Below are 25,763 nucleotides of genomic sequence, written 5' to 3'. Positions count from 1 at the left end.
ATCTAATTTCATTGCTTATTATCGTGAACTTGCAACTGGTCTCAAAGTAACAAAGCGACGCCAATTAATTATAATATCAAAGTTATTTCTACCTATATACGTCCGAATTTCTTTCAATCTATATATATAATTTATTTTGGATATTGTTAATTGTTTTTTTTACTGTGATTCATACCTTTTCCATCTTTCTAAATATCGGCTATAAAAATGTTCAAAATCTTGCAGGGATAATGTCAGTAGTTAGCAACAAGAGAGACTTTCATAGAATTAAATAATTACAGTTTCTTTTTTTTAAATTGAAGTATTCAATTGTATATTTCATTATAATTACAGTATAAATTCTTTGAGATATTAAATTTAGTGTAACGAAAATTACAATATAAATATGAACTTAATAATAGTTAGAATAACTAAAGATAAACTATCGTTCATTTATTTTAAAATGTTTTTTTTTTCTTTATAACGTAAAACTTAACTGTCCCTAATTGCTTATAAATCTTCCCTTAGTGTAAGTAATCTCCCCTTAATATAGGTAATCTCCCCTTAGTGTAAGTAATCTCCTCTTAGTGTAAGTAATCTCCCCCTAGCGTTAGTTGCCTCCTAAGTAGAACATGTTTAACCGGTGCCCGTTGGTTGTCCATTATCCTCTCAGGCCGGCGGCGACCCGGACAACCTGCCGGTGTCGGATCTACGACGTAGACTGAGGAGGACACTGGCCAAGTCCAAGAACAACCCGGACTACTTCAGAGAGTAGAGCCGCACACACTGTGACAGCCACAGACATGGGAGGGTAGGTCTAGCCACCCCCAGCAAACCTTTTGTTCTTTATCGATGTTCTTCGTCATATGCCCTTTAACCCCAATTCCACCTATTTTCCCCCCCCCCTGTTCCACGAGTCATCTAACTATTATGTATTGTGACTTGTTTCCTCACAAGGGCCTACTCTTCACGCATCCTTTTTGTATCATATCCCTTTCTGTAATGTTATTTTTAATTTTGTGTTGGATGTGAATTGAAAAAAAAAACAAACAAAACCCATAGAATAGATGCACGTACATTAGCACAGATATACTTTAGTGCTATGATCATTTACGGAGAAATATTGAAGCTACTGTTATCTGGTGTAAGTTAATCATCAATGTGCAACAAACCTCTTAGAATGCTTGTATGCGATGGACAACTCAGAACAAAAATATAAAAAAAGGGTAAAAAAAAAAATCACTAAAACGTTTGCTTTATTCAAGGGATAGTTATGTTCAATAAAAGAAAACGGTTTGATATAACATGTAGAATAGGTGCTGTAAAAAGCTACTATTGGATCAACCTCATTTGTCCTCTTTAAGGAAGCGCAATATTCTAATCTTTAAAGGAAGCTAGCATGCCACTAATTGTCGCTTTGATTTTTATGCCCCTTCCCATCCTGCTTACGCTATGACGTCACTGAGCTTGTCACGAAGGTGACACTTTGAAACGTACAACTGGAACATTTATTTTTGGAGCTTTTCTGCTTTAACACCGTGACATAACTCTCAATGTCAGCAGCTTCAAACTAATGGGGCAATATTTGTTTCTTTAGGAATGACTCCTGCGGCAATTAACATGTTAACATCGAGTTCTTTGCTTCAAATCACAAACAGATTTGAACTTTAAACACAAATAAAATCAGCGGATTCTTTTGTTTTTTTTAATGAATATTGTTTACATTCCTTTTTTCTTGTCCTTTACAAGGGGTAAAGTGAAAGAGAGAGAGAGAGAGAGAGAGAGAGAAAGAGAGAGAGAGAGAGAAAGAGAGAGAAAGAGAGAGAGAGAGAGAGAGAGAAAGAGAGAGGAGACATTTCAAAGGTTCAAATCAATAAAACAAAATATATTGTGGAGAAAGAAAAGAACAATTGTTAGGTCATCTGTGTTGTTATAAATGTCATTTGAAATAAAATGCAATATTGTACGCAAGACGATGTGACGTCAACATTCATCTATTTGGGCTAGTTTTGCTAGCCTGAAGTGATACAACTTTATTCAGTGCTGGCCTAGCGAGCTCGTGCGATGACATTAATATGAATACAAAAAAAATTCCTCCATATTGGTGCAATGTATTGGTAGAGAACTTTAGCTGTTATGACATAAGTACTGTTGTAATATTTGTTTGTATCTGCCATTATGTTATCCTTATGGTATAATCACTAGTTTTATGGTAAGTACATATATGTATCTAGTTATTGTCTTTGGTGTACCAGTACTTGTTCAACTTGTAATGTCATCAAACAATTATATATGTTACAATGTTTATGTTGTTATATTTATGAAATACACTTTTTAAAGACTATCGATATTTGTAAAATAATTTTTAAAATTTTTCTTTTTTCAATTATAATATATATTTATTCCAACTTTTATTAAATTGTTCATAGTAATGCAATTATTTCCCTTTATTTTTCTTACTGTGCTTCCACCAGAGGAAATACAAGTTCTAGACAAGGTTAGATGTATGTGATCAGAGGGCGGCGGTACACCACGCAGTTCCCCACCCTACCAGCGTTCTATCTCTGGAACCAACACGCAAATATACGCTTAGCTCGCCTCTGGATGTCTGCTTCAGAAGAACAAAAAAAGATAACACCAAGAACATGAAATATTCAGCGAAACAAAGTCGCAGGCCTTTCTATTTTAATATAATTAGTTCACTCATATTTTATTTTTTCTGTGTCATTGTCCGCAAATACTGCGCTAGTCCTTCTTCGGGAAAAAAATCTGCTGTTTATTTGATATATCATGTCTTTATTGTTGCGCATAAGATATTGCAACGTCATTATGACCTATGACTTGGATTTTGATGTAATGCTAGATGTAGAGTCTTAGAATTTGTATATACACTACAATGTCCCTATTTAGGTTTCGTCACTAATTACTCCAGAATCACAATTAATTTATAGATAGTGTTTACAAAAAATCCCCGATGTGATTGATTCATTGGTTGTGTACAAATCATTTTTTTAAAATAAATCAAACAGAATGTCGTCTGCTACTCGATGTTTGCTGATTGCGCCCCTTTGTGTGATACAACTTTTTATGAATTTCATTTTGTTGTCTTTAAATAGTTCTGACGAAAAATGTGATTCTTTTAAAATTAAGATTTATAATGATGAAACAAATATTATTTAAATTATATATGTGATTGAATTGTGTACAAAATAAACCGTAGATAGTTTTTTTTAAAGAAATATATACATTTATTTTTGCATATATATTCACAAAAGTATATATATACATATATATTTATATTGATAAAAGTAAATATTTTAACAGTAAATATTTTCTTACTGTTACTGAAATGGTTATTTGCACCGGGATATATCATATGTTGTAAAATAAACATTTTGATCACAACCGAGAAAACAACTCTGGCATGAATTTTCTTCAGCGTATCTAGAGTTATCTTCCCTGCACCACACTTCTTGCACTTTATACTAACGTTGCAATTAATTCCAAAATAAGTTCGATTTATTCACAGCTTAAAACAAAAGAATTAACAACAGGAAAAAAAATGCTATAGCTTCCAGTGACCCTAACAACATCCAGGCACCCTCCTTCCTTCCTCCTTTGTTTGTGGCCATATACACTAAAGAAGAACCACCTAATTTTTTTCTGTTTATATTTAATACTCATTAATTAATTACCAAATATTTTGTACATAGTCATAATGCTAAGGCTGTGAGCAAATGTATTTTGTTTAATCTTTTGTTTGTTTCGAATTTTTTTTTTATTTAAAGCTTTACCATTGCCTTATATCTTTGTGGTCAAGTGTTTTCCTTCACAAATGTAGAACTAGCGAGAACTTCCCTGCGATTTTGCTGTTTCGAAGTGTTGCCAACTTTGTTTATGTAAATGATGTTTTCGCTTCAGTAAACGATCTTTCATCTCACCAAGAATCAAAACACAATACACGCATTCTTTTGGTTTACCCTGAAAGCAACTATTATTTTTTTTAACAAACCTTAACCTTTCTGTTATACGTTATTCATTATTATTATTATTATGAAATGTATATCGAGGTATTTGAGTGTGTCAGCTCTAGGCGTGCCACTTTAGTCAATTTAATAAATTTTAAGTCAATTCTTGAACATAATCTTTGCCATTTGTTTTTAAAAATATCTCACTTATTTTGTATGCGTGCTTCAGCAGTAACGTCTATGTTCTGAAACCTATAAGAGCAATGATGCTGGGAATCCTACTTTTTATGAAAACTATATATTTATTTTTATTTGGACAAACTGTACGTTTGTTCATTATAAGCTCTAACATTTCACGTCTGTTGAGATTCTAGAAGCTTCTGATTGTTTGGCGTTGGGTGCTATGTTTATTTATTATAATTAATTTTTTTTTTTTTGACTTACCTATGGTGCGCACTTATTGGCACTGTAGAAACACAAGATAGTGGTGCAACCTTCACTAGATGATTTCAGTTGTATTTTGGATGACTTTGATCACTTTGGGAGAAGTGCACTAGTAGACCCTTCTCTCCTGAAAATATAGTTTCTACTTTCGATGAAATTCTAGTTTTCAACTGTTTATTTGTTTGTTTGTTTTTTTCTGGTTAGAACTCTCTAAGAATTAAAAGGAAATAAACAAAATGCGCTATCTGCAGCCAAAAAAAGCCTTTGTTTTTTTAAAGTGGTGTCATTTTGTGTGTGTGTGTGATTAGTGTTTTTTTTAAACTTTTACATTTTTTATTTTTGCGTATGTGCGTGTATGTGTTCGTGTGTTATTATTAATATTATTGTACACGCTTTAATGTCTTATCTAAAATTACAGACGTTCCTTTAAAACAGAAGGTATTACGTCCTACACGTAGGATACACTGCACGTAGGATACACTACACGTAGGATACACTACACGTAGGATACACTGTTCACGTAGTTCCAAGAAATACCTAAAGCACGGAAACTAAAAGTAAAGCACACTGAACGAAGAAGTTAAGGCGTCAACACAAAAAGTTTATTATTGTAGAAATTGTTTCTGTACATGTCTCATAATACGAATATGAATCTATACTTTACTTCCTCAAAAGTATGAAATCTAGCAAAGCAGAAACTAAACAAATTGTGCAATATAATGTACTGGCTTGACGATGTGGTGTATCAATTGTTGAAGGGAATAGGGTCAACTCGGTTTGAAGATGTTACATTTTATAAAGCTGTGCGTTAGTTGTTCACAAAGTGAACATTTAGTATATCTATAGACTTGAATGGTTCTGTTGATGCCACAGACCAACCTTGTGATGTCTAGTGTGACAGGAGGAACAATAACAGGATGTGTTTAAATGTTGAACGAATTCAGACAATTAGTCAATCAAAGTAAAATGCTTTAAATGGTTAAATCATTATCACCTGCCCTCAGTGCTGGGCTACACAAGCTATTGCCTGTGTCCCCCAATGGTTGGATGCCACAAAACATTGTTACAGGAATCATTTCAATCATTTTAAAGAAAAAAAATGGAATAAATGAAATTATATAGAGCTTAAATAATAACTTTAAGACACTGTTGTTGCTGGACCAGAGACTGGGGTTGTCGTTCCTTTCTTATTTTGTTTGGGTTGCTGGCCTTTCTTCTCTTGTTTCGCTTTTTTCTGGGCGTTGCCAATTCTTTGGATGAAAGTTTTAATTTCCTAAAATTGAAGAAACGTGAGTTGACAAGGGTGTTTTTTTTTATAAACGTGGATAAAGGCAAATAGTTTATAAATGTAGACATAGTGAATGCTTCGTAAATGTAGACTAAGGCAATAGTTTATAAATATACACTTAGGCAATACTTAATATATGTAAACATAAGCAATACTATACAAATACAAGCATGAAAAATACTTTATAAACGTAGGCATAGATTCTATTACAAGTGATACACACACAAACTAAACTACTATGTCTGTGATGTAAACAAAATTTGACGAACAATCTCAACACTAAAAATATAAAATACAACACCAAAAACACAACACACAACACCAAGAACACAAAACACAACACTAAGAACACAAAACACAACACTGAGAACACAAAAACACACAAAACACAACACTAAGAACACAAAACACACCACCAAGAACACAAAACACAACACTAAGAACACAAAAACACACAAAACACAACACTAAGAACACAAAACACAACACCAAGAACACAACACCAAGAACACAAAACACAACACCAAGAACACAAAATACAACACTAAGAACACAACACACACCACCAAGAACACAAAACACAACATCAAGAACATAATACACAACACCAAGAACACAAAACACAACACCGAGAACACAAAACACTACACCAAGAACACAAAAAACACACTAAGAACAACACACACCGACAAGAACACAAAACACAACACTAAGAACACTACACAACACCAAGAACACAAAACACAACACCAAGAACAAAAAAACACAACACCAAAAACACAAAACACAACACTAAGAATACAACACAACACCAAGAACACAAAACACAACACCAAGAACACAAAACACAACACCAAGAACAAAAAAACACAACACCAAGAACACAACACACAACACTAAGAATACAAAACTAAGACGGGGTCTCGGGATCGAATCTCGATAAAGACTGGAAGTTTGAATTTTTGGAATTTTAAAGACACCCTTGATTCCATCAAACTCTAATGGGCAACTGACTTTAGTTATGGAAATTAAATGCGGTTTGTCGTTCTACCGGCCACATGACACCCTTTTTGAACACCAGCCATCGAAGCAGATGGACTTGACATCATCTGCCTTACAGTTCACAAGGTCTGAAAGGGGTAATTAATTGCACTTTACAAGCCTAAAAGAAAGGAGCTAGACTACAACGTAAAGGAATGGAACAATTCATCATTACCTTTTCTTTCTTCTTTTTCTCTTTTTTGTCAGAAATAATGTCGACGAAGTTGTAAACATCCTGATTGTCTTGTGCAGTGTTCACTATGGAGATCAAAGGCTGAAATACAAGAACACATCAAAGATTGAACATTGATTTGGGTTTAAAACAAAGATTTAGGGTTTCTTTTTTAAACATCTACCCAATCATTAACTCAGAGTTTCACAAACTATATTTCGTGAATCACTATTCAACGAGGCCTGAACAGATGTTCCACGAGGCCTGAATAGATGTTCCACGATGTCTGAACAGATGTTCCACAAGGCCTGAATAGATGTTCCACGAGGCCTGAATACATGTTCCACGAGGCCTGAATAGATGTTTCACGAGGCCTGAATACATGTTCCTCGAAGTATTAGACCTATGTATGAATTGATTGCTACTTAAGAAAAACAAACATTTTTCTTTCTTTAGCTCTTCTCGGTATCAAAAAAATTGAATTATTTTGCAATACCACTATGAATTTTCAAATAAAGACACTATTCATGAATAGAATAAATGAGAATTGGACCAACTCTCATGCGAAAGATGATGCCCATTATAAGCTATCCCGACTAGATCAACGTCTAATCTTTCTCGTCAGAACCAGATACAACAGAATGAGACAACATATGTACCGGAAGCTCAAAATTGGAACAAGTGAAATCTGCATACGTGAAGTGTCACCAGAGAATTCTGACCACGTCCTTAGAAAATGCAATCTTTACCAAGAGGCCCAAACAAAACACTGGCCCCAAAACACCCCTATACATAGAAAACTATATGGAGAGCTCCTTGATTTGGAAACCACTGCACAGTTCATCTCATATATTGGTCTAGTCATCTGAACGCTTTCAATATAACAATGACAATAGAAAGAGTCACACAGCATTTCAAAACAAGTTTATGTTAACTTCTGCTTCCTTCAACTTGTGTGTGCTATGATTGATTTGCTTGATCTAGCAACAAACTTTAGAAACAGACTGATGGAATCATGTTTTATATCAAGAGGTTGATCTCTCTGTTCTCTTCGGTGACGCAATGCCATCATAATCATAATCATGATCATAATGCTGAATTAAGAAAAAACATTGTTTATTGAAACAGAGGGAATAATCCAATCTAAAACAAAATAAACTAAACACGATAGTTTGGAAGAATTTCATTAAAATAACAGTTATAGAAAAACATCAACATAAGAAAAACCTGCACTAGAATAGTCATTGAGTTGGCAGGGTTACCAGTTCAATACAAAAAAACAAGATTTTTTATCCGGCTGTTACAAATTTATTATAAATAATTATTCAAATCTTCATAAATATTTTCGTTCCAACAAGACACACAAAAGGTTATTCTAATTTGAAACTAGTCATTCTCAGATGCTTCTTTTAATTTATAAGATATGATTGCTGTCACAACATGTGCTGATGGTATGATGTCACGATGTGTTGTGATGCCGGGGATTTTACTTGAATTCAATAGTTAACAAAAATGACGATCTAGAACTACAATTGACGATTCTTTTGATAAAACAAAACTCTGGAACTTTATTTAAATACAACGTAAGTACAGTTTATGTACAAATTACAAATCAATGAGCATGGAACATATTACAAAGGCTTTTCAAACAGAGCTCTTAGAAACGTGACCATCTACAAGGACCTTATTTTATCGACTGGCTTTTCTTTCTTACTACCGCCAATTCTCTGGCGCTAACTCTTTTCAAAATGTCTTTGTTTTAAATTCAAATCAACCAATATATTTCAAACATACTAATTACGTCCCTTGGGTAAATCCTGACTTGAATGTCAAGTGTCTAAATTTGAGGATTAAATCCCGAGACTCATGTCGAGGGCTTATATTTCTTTCAAAAGTGAAACGTACAAACAATTTTATAATGTAATCTGTGACATATTACCCTCCCCTCCATTTAGCATTTGTATGGTAATAGAAATGCTCATATGTATTAAAATTATTTAAATATACACAAAATACCATATGAAATTATAGAAAAATGGTTGAGGTAACATATGACAAAATAAAGTCAACTTGGAGATAACAACAATAATAAAAAAATGTAAATGCAAAGAATAAAATTATTGATGACTTTGAATACCTGTCTCACTATTCAAGTGGTTATGAAAATGAGACAATGCTTGTCATGAACAATATTAAAAGTTGTACAAAGCATAATACTTGGATAAATTAAATCTTGAATTGAATAGGTTACTTCTCTTCATGGTGCCTTATGATGAAATTAAAATATGACATTATAACTCATTTGGTTAGTACTAATGTGAAAATGTGTACATGGAAAAATATATTGCATATGAAAAATTGACATAGAAAAAATAATTGTGATAGTACATGACAATCTTCTGAGAAAATAATACTCAATGTGATCAATCTTCTGAATAATAATACTCAATGTGATTTAAATCTCAACATGTGTGACGCAATGAAAAATTCCAATTGTCTGTCATGTATCTGTACTATTATAATAGGATATATGCAATAATATTCGACCTGAAATAAAATACCTGAAATAAAAAGCACATGATTTAAAAATTAAGATGTCTGATGCATGTCATATGCAAAGATGCTGAAACATAATAAACAAAGTATCTTGAATGAGTGACTTTCCTCAGTGGGTTGCTTGGTGCTGAAATAAATACAACATATGATATAGAACTCCTGTGGAAAAAATGAGTAGACAAATTAATTGATTAAGTTCAACTGAATACTGTTCTTCCTTGACGAGTATGAATGATAATGGATCAAGTGGCACTAAATATGCTATAGTACATATGTAGAGTAGAAATGTAAAGTTCGGAACCCTTCTGAATTGCCGACATGGATGTGCATGTGCGTTTTCTAAACTTGAAGAAAAGGTCTTTCAGTTTATGAAGCTGTTGTCTCCATGTCATAATGATCTCACAGATAATGTCTGATTGAACCGCGTTTGAGTTTGGTGAAAATAAGAACTGTCCGAAACCAAAACTCAATTTTCTGGTTGATGAACTTTGACGCTGTAGAACAATGGTAGCAGAATGCTTTGCATTAGAATGTTCAATAGAGCAATGACTGAACATGTCTGAGTTCAATCGGTCAATACAGCAATGTTGAAGAAGTTCATTTGTTCCTTTCTGAAGAAAAGTTGCCCCTTGAGTAGAAGGAGGATGAAACTTGGTGTTGTCAATGTTGTTGCTCTCTGGGTTGTTTTCAAATTGCAGTACTGGAAATGTTTCAGAAACACTGGTAAAGAAATCTGCATGGTCTGTAAACACTTTAATGTTCTTCACTGTTTGTAGTGCTATGTCATTCAGAGTGATGACCTTGGGAATGTCAAATTGATTTGATGCCGGTAATGAAACATCTATCTCAGGAATGGGTGTTGATGATGTTTCTTCTTCTTCCTCAGGAATAGTTGCTAAGCTTGTAAAATTATTAACTTCTGCTTTGATGTCTTCATTATCTGTTTCATGGTAATGTTCAAACATATGAACATGAAATACTCTGGTAACCTTGTTGACATTGATTTCATAAAGCAGGTTGGAAATCTTTCTGGTGATGGTAAATGGACCTTGCCATTTGTAGAATAGCTTGTTACTCCTCCAATCTGGTAACAGTAAATTGACTTGATCTCCTTGAGCAAAATATCTTGATTTCATGTGTTCATGTACTATTCTTTGACTTTCAATGTTCTTGGATGTAATGGCTTCTTGAGTTGACTCACATTCTTTCAAATGAGGAATACTTGTATGAGTGGTAGAGTCAAGTTGCATAGTTTTTCTTTTGTCTGGTATAGCTAAAGTTGATTGAATATAAGTTTCTTTAGTTTCTGCTTCTGGTTCTTGAGACTTGTCTTGATTGACTTCAGTTTGACCAGTTAGAGTTCTTGTATCATTGCTAGAGACTCTGGGCATGTCATCTTGTTCTTCAAAGTTCAACAATGGACATTCGGGAATTGGAGGTGGACTTATGACCGGTAGGGATGGGCTTGATGTAACTGGGGGTGTCCATGTTGAGTGTTCTTGATTGTTGCTGGCTACTGGACTAGTAACTGGTTCTGTTGCATTCTGCATAACTTGAGTAACTGAGGTAGCCATGTGATTATTTTGGCTAACTTGTTCAGGTGCCAAATGTTCTTGTTGTCTGGACATGGATCTTGTCATTACTGCCAAACATTTTTGACCTTGCTGTATGGCATTTGTCCATTCAGTAAGTTCTTGAGGAGTGCATTCTTTAACTCCTTCAATGTTTCCAATGATTAGGTCCACTGGTAGATTGGGTGTTACTAATGCTTTTGTTTGACCACTGAAGAATGGTGTAGTAACATAAATGATGGCTTCAGGTAACTTGCTGACAGTTCCGTTGAAGGCAGTGGCTTGGACGTGGTTGCCTGTGAAACGGTTTGCGTGTACGAAGCGTTCATGTACTAATGTGGACGTGCTTCCGGTGTCACGAAGAACTTCCACCTTCTTGTCTCCTACAAAGCCTGGATAAAATTTGAGACCATTGGACTTTGCAATGACTGTCATAGTTGAGTGTTCATTGTAATAGCTTCTGTTATATGAGCTTCTGTTTGGCACATATTGTGGTCTGGAGTCCTGTGAATGACTTCTGTAGCGAGGTTTGTTGTTATCTGGTTTATTGTTTCCAGGTGCTTTGTTGAGATTGTATTGCTCTCTATTGCTGTATCTTTGAGTTGGTGATGTGGGTCTATCAAAATTTTGATTTTTGGAGACTCCCTGTTTTTTCCAACATTCATGAGTTTGGTGACCTATTTTATGGCAAAATGAACATTCTGTGGTTCTGCTGCGGCATTGAGACGTGAAATGCCCTAGTTTATGACATTTGTTGCATTTGACTTTGTCATCTGACTTATATCTTGCATTTTTGTCTTGAGCAAAGCAGACAAAATTTTCTTCAACAGATGGTTTGACTGACTTGTTTGGATAGGCTGCTTTATATTGTCTGATGATCTTGGTTAATGTCTGTATATCAGTAGGATTTCTCTCTATAATGTAGGATTGAATATCTTCTGAGTGAGCATGGGTGATGTTGTCGATAATAATATGTTGACGCAGAGCTTGGTAACTTTCTTCTATTTTTGCCATGGATACCCATCTATCAAACCACATTGACATATTAGCTACAAAAATTTGAGGATCATCATTTTGCTGTGGCCTTTCATTATAGAATTTCTTTCTATAGTTGGCTGAAGTTGCTCCGTATTGGCGCAGTAGAGCTTCCTTGATATCAGAGTAAGTGCTGCGTTCATTGATGGACAGTTGTGAGCAAATGTTGACAGCTTTGCCAGTCAAAAGGGTGAGGAGTGAGCTCGACCAATGTGCTTCAGGTAGACCGGATGTTGTAGCTATTTCTTCAAATCTTATGAGATACGAGTCCATATTGTCAATGTTTTCGTTGAAAGCCGATATTTTGTTCATTAATCTGTATTTGTCAAACATACTTGAGTGACCTTGAATTGAAATGCTTTCTTTATTTTCTTTATTTTGCCTTTCGAATTCCATTTTTTCTTTTTCATGTTGTCTTTGCTTTTCGGCGTCTTGCCTTTGTTTTTCAGATTCTTGCCTTTGTTTTTCAGCGTCTTGCAATTTTTTTTCTTCTAATTGCATGCGTTTTTCAGATTCTTGCTCTTGGTATTCTTTTTCTTCTTGTTTCTCTGCCCACTGGTCTGGCTTTGAAATTTGCTTTTCTTTGGCAAATTCTATTAATTCGAAGAATCGTTGTGTTCTAGCACTGGAAGCCATATTTAATTTTTTTGTTAGTTTCTTGTATTGGAGCAAAATGTTCGATATCTGGATTTTGGCTTTATCTCAGATATAATAATAATATAGTGACAAAGTTCATGAAGCCTCAATTTGCTAATAAATTCTTGACAGTAGACTTGTAGTTACTGGAGTCGTTAATTGAATATATAGATCTATTGAGCCGAGTACTTTTTACTGGTTTAACAGTTGGTTAAATCTGGTCTTCTGTTCACTTTGTGCTGCACAAATGATTATTTACTGGTCTTCTTTATAATGCCAGTTATTTGATTTACTGGTCTTTTTTATAATGCCAGTTATTTGATTTACTGGTCTTTTATATTGCCAGTTATTTGCTTTACTGGTCTTTTTATATTGCCAGTTATTATGTATATTGGTCTTATTCCTTTTGCCAATTACATATAATAATGGATTTCGTGAGTTAGACGTAACTCTAACGAAAATCTTTATAAAAGAATTATCGATAACCAACTGACCTGTTAAACACAGAAATTCTGTCCGTTAAATAAGAATGAAGTTCCTTTGAAGAGTTTAGAAATTGGTCCCAGATCTAGATCTTGAATAAATTTCGTTAAAAGTTGTCCATAAACTTTTATTAGTCGGAGAGTGCCAAATATGTCACAACATCAGATGGTATGATGTCACGATGTGTTGTGATGCCGGGGATTTTACTTGAATTCAATAGTTAACAAAAATGACGATCTAGAACTACAATTGACGATTCTTTTGATAAAACAAAACTCTGGAACTTTATTTAAATACAACGTAAGTACAGTTTATGTACAAATTACAAATCAATGAGCATGGAACATATTACAAAGGCTTTTCAAACAGAGCTCTTAGAAACGTGACCATCTACAAGGACCTTATTTTATCGACTGGCTTTTCTTTCTTACTACCGCCAATTCTCTGGCGCTAACTCTTTTCAAAATGTCTTTGTTTTAAATTCAAATCAACCAATATATTTCAAACATACTAATTACGTCCCTTGGGTAAATCCTGACTTGAATGTCAAGTGTCTAAATTTGAGGATTAAATCCCGAGACTCATGTCGAGGGCTTATATTTCTTTCAAAAGTGAAACGTACAAACAATTCTATAATGTAATCTGTGACAATTGCCATGTAGACACAACTCTATAGTGACAAAGTGAGATTTCAATAATACAAGAAAAAGAACACAGTATGTATTGTTAAATAAATTGTTATCTCCAAGTCCAAAGAGATTGCAGTGGTTCACCTGGATACGCTGACCTGTGACCTACACACGTGTGTAGCAAGGTAGCAGTAAGGTAGCAGTAATCCAGGGTACGAGAATATACTTATGCTTAGGTGTGACACAAAACAAATTTGTCCCTCAGCAAGTATAGGGTTAGGGTTTTTCACTGCAGAAACCCATTCTCCTGACATCTACAGCTTATTACTTATTAGTGGGATTCGGGGCAAAGTCCCGACGCCAAAAGCGTTTTCTTGCATTTTCACGGTTGAAACCCATTCTCCTGACATCTACAGCTCATTATTTATCAGTGGGGTTCGTGGCGAAGCCCCGACGCCAAAAGTGTTTTCTTGCATTTTTCACTGCAGAAACCCATTCTCCTGACATCTACAGCTCATCACTTATTAGTGGAATTCGGGGCGAATCCCCGACGCCAAAAGCGTTTTCTTGCATTTTTTCACTGCAGAAACGCATTCTCCTGACATCTGCAGCTCATTATTCATCAGTGAGATTCAGGGCGAAGCCTCGACGCTAAAAGCGTTTTCTGGCATTCTTCACTGCAGTAACGCATTCTCCTGACCTACAGCTCATTATTCATTCTATTATAAAGGACCTTTTGAAAAATGTTGAAAAATATTCTAATATGAATTTATACATTGCAAATACAAGCGATTTGTTCTTTGAAAAGATAAGATACCCCACATATTTAGATTAAGGCTTTGAGGATCGCCACCGAAAAAAAATTATTCGATAAATAATATTCAATAAAATTCAAGCATAAATTGTGAGTTATAGCCCTAAATTTATTTAACTAGAAAAATATGAGATAGAGTAAAGGTTGGAAAAAGTCGACTAGGAAAAGATTATCTGGCTTTTGAACTCATCTCAACCGTGACTGTCATATTGAAAAATTTCGTTTGAATTATAACTTTTCTAAAGCAAAGTCTTTCTTAAAATAGTTATGATAAATTCATGTGAAAGTACACAAACTCTGTCTGGAAAGGGGAAGGGCGGTAAAATGAAAACGCTCCTTTTTATAATTTCTGCTAATGATTGCATTAGAAAGAATAGGGGTTGGGCGACTCGATATAAGAATTTACTTTATAGCATATATAAATTATATTAGTGACAGATATTTTTTAAATTTTGTAATTTCTTACTATAATACAAAAAGAAAAAGTATTGGTTTGTCCAATGAGGGGAAGGTGATTGCATGTATCGCACTTCCACCTGTTTATATTATATAGATATTCGACTAATTTTGTTCACATACTATGATTTCTCCATAAAAGTAGGACCGCCCCCCCCCACTCAAAGGGTTTAGATGGGAAGGGCAGTAGAGGTATTCGCTCCTCCCCTTCCAATCGGCCAACAGGTGAACGACATAATATAAAGACCGGTTAAAATACTAATAACAAGTTTTAATCATATAGATATTTAATTGATTCTGTTAGCAAGCTGTGATTTCTACAAATAAATAGGACCGCCCCCCCCACTCGAAAGTTTATGGTGGGGGGGGGCGGATTGATGCCATCGCCCCTCCCGACCCTACCAAATCGGCCAAAATACTAGAAGGGGGGGGGGCGAAATAATCTAAAAATAGGCTGAAATAGAAATAATTAGTATATATTATTAACATAAGTAATACATTCGTATACAAATTGTTTGAATTCTATACTAATATTCGTCCGCCCCCCCCTACGGGGTGGGGGGTGTCGGCCGAGTGGGTGGGGGGCGATCGCCCCTACCGCCCCCCCACCCCTGGATCCGCCAGTGCTACATACACTAACGGTTAAAGAAGTTACAACTCAATTTATTTTTCTTAAAATGACCAATCTGGGCCCATTGAGACCCTTTGCAAATGGTTGCTACGCCACTACACATTTTGATACATTCATTTGTATACTACAAGGGTGGCTCAATGATTAGTTTCCTTCTATAGTCTCTAATAGGATGACATTAGGATATCATCAGGAGCAAAACCTATTTTTTAGGCCTAAATGGAAAAATAAAACTAATTAGTTTAAAAATCTAAAATTGCGAAATATTCTGTGTTTACCACACACCAGCGCAACGACTGATTTCTTCACTGTGTTGTCTACATTATCCTATAATTAAGAAAAAGTGCTTCTGTATTGAAATGGTAAGTATTTGTAGTGTTTTTGATACATTCTAGATAAAGATTATTCTAGATCTGTATCGTGTGTACAAGCGGCATGCCGAGAATGTAGAAGAAACTCCAACGCCCAGATGAGTAGCGGCATTAGTAATATTGACACGCTTTAGAAAAAAGCCATGGTATTTCGCTAGGATCATTGACAACTTCGATCTCTGTCAACACTGTCAAGAAGATACAGAGACGGTGAACACATCCTCTATGCAGGATGCTACTAGCTACGCAATAACAGACAAAAGTTTCAATATTGTAAATGTTTTTAGATCGGCACTAAGGTGTAATATCGTATAAGGTTGTCTATAGTTCCACTGTTACCGAAAATGGCCCATAGAGTGTGTATATCCAGCCACCCGTGCACTATATTATTGAGTTGGTCAGTTTAACACATGATGACAGTTAAAACTGGAAAAACAATCCTAGCTTTCTGATTAGTGCTCTTAGTGACTGAATCTCAGTACAGAGTCCATGTGCATGGACAAATTTTACGAATATCACGTGGTCTGATAAGGGAATGGGATGTGGGGTTGGCTTACTTGACCATTGTCTCCGGCTCCTGTGTTCACTTGTAGTACCAGATCTCCAGGCTCAGGCTGGGGTTTTTGAATCAAGGCCTTTAGTAGGATGAAGTACTTGTCGTTCTTCTGTCCACATTCATTCTCGTCTGGTGACGTGGTCGTGGTTTGTTCTGGGATGTTGCGGGCATCTTCCAACTGTAGGGGAGGTAAGAACAGACTGCAAGCAATACTTCACCAACTCAATATGTTTACATTTTTATGAAGATTTTCACACCCAAAAGCCATACAAATATTTGAGATTCGACGGTAAACAAATGTTTGGCTTGTATTACAACATCATTTGTTTAACATTCAAAATTAAACAATTTAATCAAGTGGATGAAACAATATAAAGAGAGAGAGAGAGAGAGAGAGAGAGAAAGAGAGAGAGAGAGAGAGATACAACACAAACGAACATATAAACACACAAATAAAAAAACAGAGAGAGAAATAAAGGCGAAATTTGTAATCATAAACTTTCCTCCCTGATAACAAATGGAAAGACAACAAAATAAATAGAAAACTAGATAGAAAGATAGAGAAACAGACATATAGATCAGCTTCAACCTCTTATGCACATTGAGCCCATAGACACTCAATTAATGACCAAACGTGTACCTGTACCCACTGCTGAGTCCCAATGAGATGATGCGGCCGGTGACATCAGTATTGGAGCAATAGCAGACAAACAGGTTAAGGCCTCTCGGTCTTTGTGGTCATGTATCATGCGCGTGTGGATATAATTGAAAGGCCACCTTCAATGTTTCCCAACGTGGGGTACGAGTTACCCCCCCCCCCCAGTGGTTTGAGAAGAGTTTGAAGAAGGTCCGTGATGCATCCCATTAAGTATGCTGTTTTTTTTAATACCCAATTATTATGTTCAGTTAATACGTTACAATTCATAATAAATAAGTTTTATATTACATTTTTATTATTAAGATTAATGTCTACAATGATCCTGAAATAGATAACGATGTTACAATTCCCGCCAACACGTCCCCCTTTTCTACGTCAATAAGATACTATTATTTTAATTTAGTGTTCACATATGTAAACACTAGAGAACATAAACTAAACCCCACTGATTCAATAAATGTAAGAAGGTTGCGGTAGGTACAAATTAGGGGGGGGAGGGGGCGAGGTGTACCAAGAGGAGTTCCAAGAATCATAGACTTAACTCTTATTCAGACAGATGGAGGCAAGCTTCCATACGCCTAGAGTTCCAAGAATCATAAACTCAACTCTTATTCAGACAGATGGAGGCAAGCTTCCATACGCCTAGAGTTCCAAGAATCATAGACTTAACTCTTATTCAGACGGATGGAGGCAAGCTTCCATACGCCTAGAGTTCCAAGAATCATAAACTCAACTCTTATTCAGACAGATGGAGGCAAGCTTCCATACGCCTAGAGTTCCAAGAATCATAAACTCAACTCTTATTCAGACAGATGGAGGCAAGCTTCCATACGCCTAGAGTTCCAAGAATCATAAACTCAACTCTTATTCAGACAGATGGAGGCAAGCTTCCATACGCCTAGAGTTCCAAGAATCATAAACTCAACTCTTATTCAGACAGATGGAGGCAAGCTTCCATACGCCTAGAGTTCCAAGAATCATAAACTCAACTCTTATTCAGACAGATGGAGGCAAGCTTCCATACGCCTAGAGTTCCAAGAATCATAAACTCAACTCTTATTCAGACAGATGGAGGCAAGCTTCCATACGCCTAGAGTTCCAAGAATCATAAACTCAACTCTTATTCAGACAGATGGAGGCAAGCTTCCATACGCCTAGTGTTCCAAGAATCATAAACTCAACTCTTATTCAGACGGATGGAGGCAAGCTTCCATACGCCTAGAGTTCCAAGAATCATAAACTCAACTCTTATTCAGACAGATGGAGGCAAGCTTCCATACGCCTAGTGTTCCAAGAATCATAAACTCAACTCTTATTCAGACAGATGGAGGCAAGCTTCCATACGCCTAGAGTTCCAAGAATCATAAACTCAACTCTTATTCAGACAGATGGAGGCAAGCTTCCATACGCCTAGTGTTCCAAGAATCATAAACTCAACTCTTATTCAGACAGATGGAGGCAAGCTTCCATACGCCTAGTGTTCCAAGAATCATAAGCTCAACTCTTATTCAAAAAGACGAAGAAGAATCTACGTGCACGTAGTCTTAAATTTTTAAATTCCTGAATGTATCTTCACTAGCAGAGAGGTTACAATGTCAGCCTGAGGAGGTTTGAGCCATGAGCCATTCAGATCGTTACCACCTTTTTTTTTGTTAAACAAATTTTTTTCTTTATTGTTAGTGTAGATCTATTACAACTTTAGTTACATGACTGATTCAAACTTATTTAATTATGCTTAATATAAACTTTTTTTTTAAAAAAGTATTTTAAAATATTTTCTTGTTCTGTTTAGATCTAGAACATATGTCGATCTTGATCTACTTGTACTAAAAAATGATTAAAATTCTCAAGACGTCACACAGTTCTTTCATGTCCTCGGAATACGAAAAAAAAAAATCAAAGTGGATTTATTATTCCTTTCTTTATTTCGACTGTGCCTAGAGCTACATGGTTAAAAATAGATATTTTGAATTCAAAGTTTTGTGCTATTAAACATTAGAATGTCGGATAAAAGAAAGTATTGGGAAGAAACTGTGATTACTTTTATTTTAATGAAAATTAACCGGCGACGTTTCTATAAGAAAGCTGCTTAGTTGTTCTAGGCAAAAGGTAAGTAATAACATGTTCTACGCAAAAGGTAAGAACTAACATGTTCTAGACAAAAGGTAAGAAATAACATGTTCTAGGCAAAAGGTAAGAACTAACATGTTCTAGGCAAAAAGGTAAGAACTAACAAGTTCTAGACAAAAGGTTAGACATAACATGTTCTAGGCAAAAGGTAAGAACTAACATGTGCTAGGCAAAAGGTAAGAACTAACATGTTCTAGACAAAAGGTAAGAACTAACATGTTCTAGGCAAAAAGGTAAGAACTAACATGTTCTAGGCAAAAAGTAAGAACTAATATGTTCTAGCAAAAGGTAAGAACTAACATGTTCTAGGCAAAAGGTAAGAACTAACATGTTCTATGTGACAAGTCAAAAACTCGCTGTCAGAGTCACTCAAATTTATCACAGCATTAATTATTATTTTTCATTATTTATTTATTTTATTTTAATTATTTCCCCATCCTACCCCTAAATTATTCACCCGCCACACCTTTTCCGCTCCAGGCTAGACTTAGTTGACCACATTGGAGATAGTTAAGGCGCGTCCTTTCATTTATCTTCCCTTTACCGGGGCAAAGATACGTACAGACTCTTTGATCTTATCGGCAGGATGTCTGACAGCCGCAGTGGACACCACCTTGTGTGGAATGCAAGTCACTCCTCCTCCCCCCCCCCCTTTCTCCTACGTCTCTCTTTGATCTAGGAGATTACTCGAGTCAAAGCGCCTCTCGACGCTCCCATCTTAAGTCTAATTCACCCACGTGTAAGATAATTCTTAGCCTAGGACATTTTCCAGGCCTTTGTATATAAGGTAAATTAAATCAAGTCAGACCCTCTCCTTCTCATTCGAGCTGAGCTATCGAGTCTGGACTATATCATTTATTCTCCCTCCTAGAGGAATACCTGGTGGTAAGCCGAACTTAATCACAAGTTCCATCTTAATTACTCTGTGTATACTTCCATTGGATTTTATCATGTGTATTTTGCCTAGTTCATTTATATTTGATTAGTGCATTGTGTATTTCTCACTGGCGTAAGTAGAAAACATAAACATGTCCTATGTATTTATTTATGTATTGCATTAATCTATTAATGCTACGTTGCTCAATTGATCGTTGATGCAACCATGTATATATTTGTACATCTTAGTCTATTTCCTTTATCTCGGTTGACCGCCTTGATAATTTTACTAGCGCACTAACACTGCGTCTAGAAAAGAGTTATGAGTTATCTACCCTGTAGCCATTTCACTCTAACGAGAGTTGCGCCTCTTGAACGGACACCCTCTCCATTCAAGCGCGCCCCATTGTTCTCGACCCACGATCGTATGTAAACAAATCGTCTGGGTCGCTGACCACCGCCCATCCCCCCCCCCTTCTCTCTCTCTATCCACCTGTGTTGTTTATGTGAGATTATTATCTCCCCTTTTATGTACATTTTTATATTATTACTTTCCCTTTAATGTACATTTTTATATTGCTACTATCAGCCATCTATTATTCCAAATCCCATTTGTCATCATCTCCCCTTTTGTGCTCAAAAGCAATTTTACCAATCTGACGAATGCACCTCAGTCGAGGGCATCGATAAGATGCGTGAGAGACATGTCCTAACTTGTCTTTATTTATCCGCAGCCTCCCTCAGGTGTCTGCCTATTTATATGCTATTTGCTGTTCAGTGTCTACTCGACGCCACTCAACTACTGCCTATGTGCTTAGTGCTATTCAGCGCTGCACTTGCCTACTGAGATCTACTCAACTCTACTACTTGACGCTATCGGCATTGCCCGCCTATTCGACAGCCCCCCTGTCAAGCTATTAGGTGCGACGTCCCTATAGATTCTGATCTGTGTGAGACGTCATAGCTACGCCAACCCTCTGCAACCCACTGGGCATATCCTGTCAACTACGCTGCCCACGGCAGATCCGCTCTGCCCGCAGTAACCTTGTGCCCACGGTAGCCGGCCACCCGCCCTACCGTGCCCACTACAGATATTAGATTTTGGGGATTGAGACTCCACAAGAACTATATCACCGGCGTCCCTCTATCCGCTAGAGCGTCACCTCCAGCTGCAGAACTTCAAGCCAGGACACAGCCAGCTGTGACATCAACAGGAATACCAGCTAAGTCAGAGGACAAAGTGACATACTCTTATTAGGTGCAAGAGTGATGATTAAATCTAGTAATATTTAGAGATAGATGCAAACCCTCCCCCTTTTTATTCTTATATGTATATTTATGTAAATAAATATTCTTCATTTTTAACTTTTGTATCTATCTTTCATTGCTTTGTCTCGTTGCGTGTCTGCTCCCGATTCATATGCTGATAGGTTGGTGTGTGATAGCTTTAAAAATAATCATCCCCTAGACATTAAACGCGCCAAACACACATCACATTTCCCCACCGGTCACATTTTGGCGAGCCCGTCCTGGATTTAACCCATAGTACAGCAGGCACGAACAGGCAGCAATAACTAAACTCCATATCAATATTTTTTTTCTAAAAATATTTATAAGTATCATCACTTCGCATTATCAAGAGTGTCACTTCTGTCATATTTTATTTATTACTTTTATTGCATTTCATGTGTAACGTTTCCTTGCAGGAACTTTGTGATTAACTTAGGCAGACACCGCATTCCTTCGGCACTTTTTCCTGTAACTCAGGAGCAATTGCTCTCCAGTGGCCCTTTCTTCTATTCCATTTCATACTTTTTCTAACCCGTCCTCTATTATCATGGACTCAACAGAATTAGATTCTGAAGTTGAGGAGATTATGATACTCCTTGGATATAAAGACCCCAAGGTGGAAGTCATCGTACGCCGGTTGATTGACAATGAAAGAATATTCAAGCAAGAAATGGAAGAATTGGACAAAGCCCATGAACAGGAAACACCAGAAATCAGACAGAGCTATAGGCCGCAGAGTTTGGAGCTGAACACCACACCGGCAAGACAAGACCAGGAAGCAGAGGAGAGTAAAACCACGACTCACATCCAAAGCGGGTACACTGCCCAAACGGACACAGAAGTTGCTGCCAAGGATGAAGCTTTCATACCTGATATCCCTCCTCTCGATGATTCCACATTGTCTACCCAGCCCAACCCTCCTGCTCAGTCTAATAGTCCTGCAAACTGCGACGCCCCAATTCAGCCCATGCCCCCAAGCCAACCCCAACCTAAAAAAGCACCAGTCCAACAACCAGCCTTGCACAAAAACGGCAACTTTCCAGCACGTAAGCCTCGTCATGACCAGAACAACCAAGCCCACCGTGACTGTAACAACAGCACGCGTGGCAACAAACCTAACCGTGCCTACCGTGACTGCAACAACAGCATGCGTAGCCACCAACCCAACCGCCAAAAGCAGCAGGCCTCACAGACCATTTCAGTAATGACCGCGGTCCCCAAACCCTCTGCGTCTAATCAGCAAACACAGACTGATAGAACAGCGGGCGACCCATACGTCATATCAACACTGACTGTGGCCCCTGAACACACTGCCCTTGGCTCTAGGAAAACAGAAGTCCTACCGGCACTTCCTCACCCTGTCTCATCTTCCCCCGGGATAGAGAAGATTCTGGTTAACGGACGGTACGTCCGGTCCCTATTTGACATAGGCTGTGCGGTAAGCTCAGTTATCTGCAAAGCACTGGTTGATCCGGCTGATCTCACAGATAGAACTGTGACGATTCTGTCCCTTGACCGTGAGATTCCTCCAAAGATTCTTCCTATTGCTAGGGTCCACGTAGAATGCAAGTGGACGCAGCCGTCATGGAAACGCCAGTGTATGACTTCATTCTAGGCTCAAAATATGTTCCTCTTGGAGAAGTCAACAAGCCATACTTCTCTCTGCCCGTCGGTAGATCGACGAAGCAGAGACGTGGCAGCAACCAGCAGGTTGGAAACCCTGGTCGCCACACTAATACGCCTAGTCCCGACTCATCAGCGAAGCTCAAACCACTCCGCCCTGGCATTGACTCTGCTAGGAAGTCACGAGTTAAGTCGTTTACCCGCGCTCTTGAGGGTCTACTTGACCCAGGCTAATCAGCCAAAATCATGCAACATTCCTCTGACATTGACAGTGTCAGAATGCCCCGAGGTAAGATGAACCCTTGCTCTCGTGGACTCACTCCTCTTCATGGCTCCCCAGCCACCATTCCGAATCAACCTCCCCCTGGCATTGATAGTGTCAGGAAGTCACGAGGTAAGCCGAACCCTCGCGCTCGTGAAGACTCTTCTCACCCTGGCTCCTCAGCCACCATTCAATATCAACCTTCCCCTGGCATTAACCGTGTCAGGAAGCCACGATGTAAGCCAGATTATCGCACTCGTGGGGACGTTCTCCGGCAGAACTCCACATTCCTTATCAGGCCACTCTTCCCTGACATTGATCGTGTCAGACGATACCGAGGTAAGCTGACTACTTACTCTCGTGAAGAAGCGTTTCACAGCGGCTTCGGAGGTAAGCCCCAACGAGCACACGTACCTTGGGCACCCCGCCTAAGCCCCAATCACGCTCCCCAATCCGCCCCAGGAAGGAATTATTACTCACCCAATCGCCCAATCTACTCTCCCTAGCAACCCCATATGTTTCACTCAGGTGACTACATACACAGGGACGGGAAGTAGACCACCACACCTTTTCCGCTCCAGGCTAGACTTAGTTGACCACATTGGAGATAGTTAAGGCGCGTCCTTTCATTTATCTTCCCTTTACCGGGGCAAAGATACGTACAGACTCTTTGATCTTATCGGCAGGATGTCTGACAGCCGCAGTGGACACCACCTTGTGTGGAATGCAAGTCACTCCTCCTCCCCCCCCCCCTTTCTCCTACGTCTCTCTTTGATCTAGGAGATTACTCGAGTCAAAGCGCCTCTCGACGCTCCCATCTTAAGTCTAATTCACCCACGTGTAAGATAATTCTTAGCCTAGGACATTTTCCAGGCCTTTGTATATAAGGTAAATTAAATCAAGTCAGACCCTCTCCTTCTCATTCGAGCTGAGCTAGCGAGTCTGGACTATATCATTTATTCTCCCTCCTAGAGGAATACCTGGTGGTAAGCCGAACTTAATCACAAGTTCCATCTTAATTACTCTGTGTATACTTCCATTGGATTTTATCATGTGTATTTTGCCTAGTTCATTTATATTTAATTAGTGCATTGTGTATTTCTCACTGGCGTAAGTAGAAAACATAAACATGTCCTATGTATTTATTTATGTATTGCATTAATCTATTAATGCTACGTTGCTCAATTGATCGTTGATGCAACCATGTATATATTTGTACATCTTAGTCTATTTCCTTTATCTCGGTTGACCGCCTTGATAATTTTACTAGCGCACTAACACTGCGTCTAGAAAAGAGTTATGAGTTATCTCCCCTGTATTGAATTATCTCCCCTGTAGCCATTTCACTCTAACGAGAGTTGCGCCTCTTGAACGGACACCCTCTCCATTCAAGCGCGCCTCATTGTTCTCGACCCACGATCATATGTAAACAAATCGTCTGGGTCGCTGACCACCGCCCATCCCCCCCTTCTCTCTCTCTATCCACCTGTGTTGTTTATGTGAGATTATTATCTCCCCTTTTATGTACATTTTTATATTATTACTTTCCCTTTTATGTACATTTTTATATTGCTACTATCAGCCATCTATTATTCCAAATCCCATTTGTCATCATCTCCCCTTTTGTGCTCAAAAGCAATTTTACCAATCTGACGAATGCACCTCAGTCGAGGGCATCGATAAGATGCGTGAGAGACATGTCCTAACTTGTCTTTATTTATCCGCAGCCTCCCTCAGGTGTCTGCCTATTTATTTGCTATTTGCTGTTCAGTGTCTACTCGACGCCACTCAACTACTGCCTATGTGCTTAGTGCTATTCAGCGCTGCACTTGCCTACTGAGATCTACTCAACTCTACTACTTTACGCTATCGGCATTGCCCGCCTATTCGACAGCCCCCCTGTCAAGCTATTAGGTGCGACGTCCTTATAGATTCTGATCTGTGTGAGACGTCATAGCTACGCCAACCCTCTGCAACCCACTGGGCATATCCTGTCAACTACGCTGCCCACGGCAGATCCGCTTTGCCCGCAGTAACCTTGTGCCCACGGTAGCCGGCCACCCGCCCTACCGTGCCCACTACAGATATTAGATTTTGGGGAATGTTCTCGACCCACGATCATATGTAAACAAATCGTCTGGGTCGCTGACCACCGCCCATCCCCCCCTTCTCTCTCTCTATCCACCTGTGTTGTTTATGTGAGATTATTATCTCCCCTTTTATGTACATTTTTATATTATTACTTTCCCTTTTATGTACATTTTTATATTGCTACTATCAGCCGTCTATTATTC

The 25,763-nt window shown here is 37.7% G+C and overlaps 2 protein-coding genes across 16 annotated transcripts in view; one reads left to right on the top strand and one right to left on the bottom strand.

The window, feature by feature from the left end:
- The window catches only part of LOC106057882 (uncharacterized), a 45,714-nt gene extending 41,731 nt beyond the window's left edge, over positions 1-3,983 (top strand). For 11 of the 15 annotated variants that reach the window (XM_056037081.1, XM_056037085.1, XM_056037080.1 and 8 more), the window contains 2 exons: positions 653-790; positions 2,454-3,983. In XM_056037081.1, coding sequence (XP_055893056.1) covers positions 653-754 — 102 coding nt within the window. In that variant the 3' untranslated portion in view covers positions 755-790; positions 2,454-3,983. The remainder of the gene's footprint in view (positions 1-652; positions 791-2,453) is intronic. The other 4 variants (XM_056037091.1, XM_056037088.1, XM_056037092.1 and 1 more) reach the window with 1 other exon arrangement.
- A 998-nt stretch (positions 3,984-4,981) lies between these two features.
- LOC106071093 (uncharacterized) overlaps positions 4,982-25,763 on the bottom strand; it is a 31,829-nt gene continuing 11,047 nt past the window's right edge. The window contains exons 6-8 of the mRNA XM_056034723.1: positions 16,632-16,808; positions 6,896-6,994; positions 4,982-5,664 (exon numbers count right to left, since the gene is read on the bottom strand). Of these exons, the coding sequence (XP_055890698.1) occupies positions 5,530-5,664; positions 6,896-6,994; positions 16,632-16,808 (411 nt within the window). The 3' untranslated portion in view covers positions 4,982-5,529. The remainder of the gene's footprint in view (positions 5,665-6,895; positions 6,995-16,631; positions 16,809-25,763) is intronic.

Source organism: Biomphalaria glabrata, chromosome 7, assembly GCF_947242115.1.
Source record: "Biomphalaria glabrata chromosome 7, xgBioGlab47.1, whole genome shotgun sequence".
Lineage (NCBI taxonomy): Eukaryota > Metazoa > Mollusca > Gastropoda > Planorbidae > Biomphalaria > Biomphalaria glabrata.
Note: the sequence above shows the minus strand (reverse complement) of the source record. Positions and strands in the feature narration are given on the sequence as shown.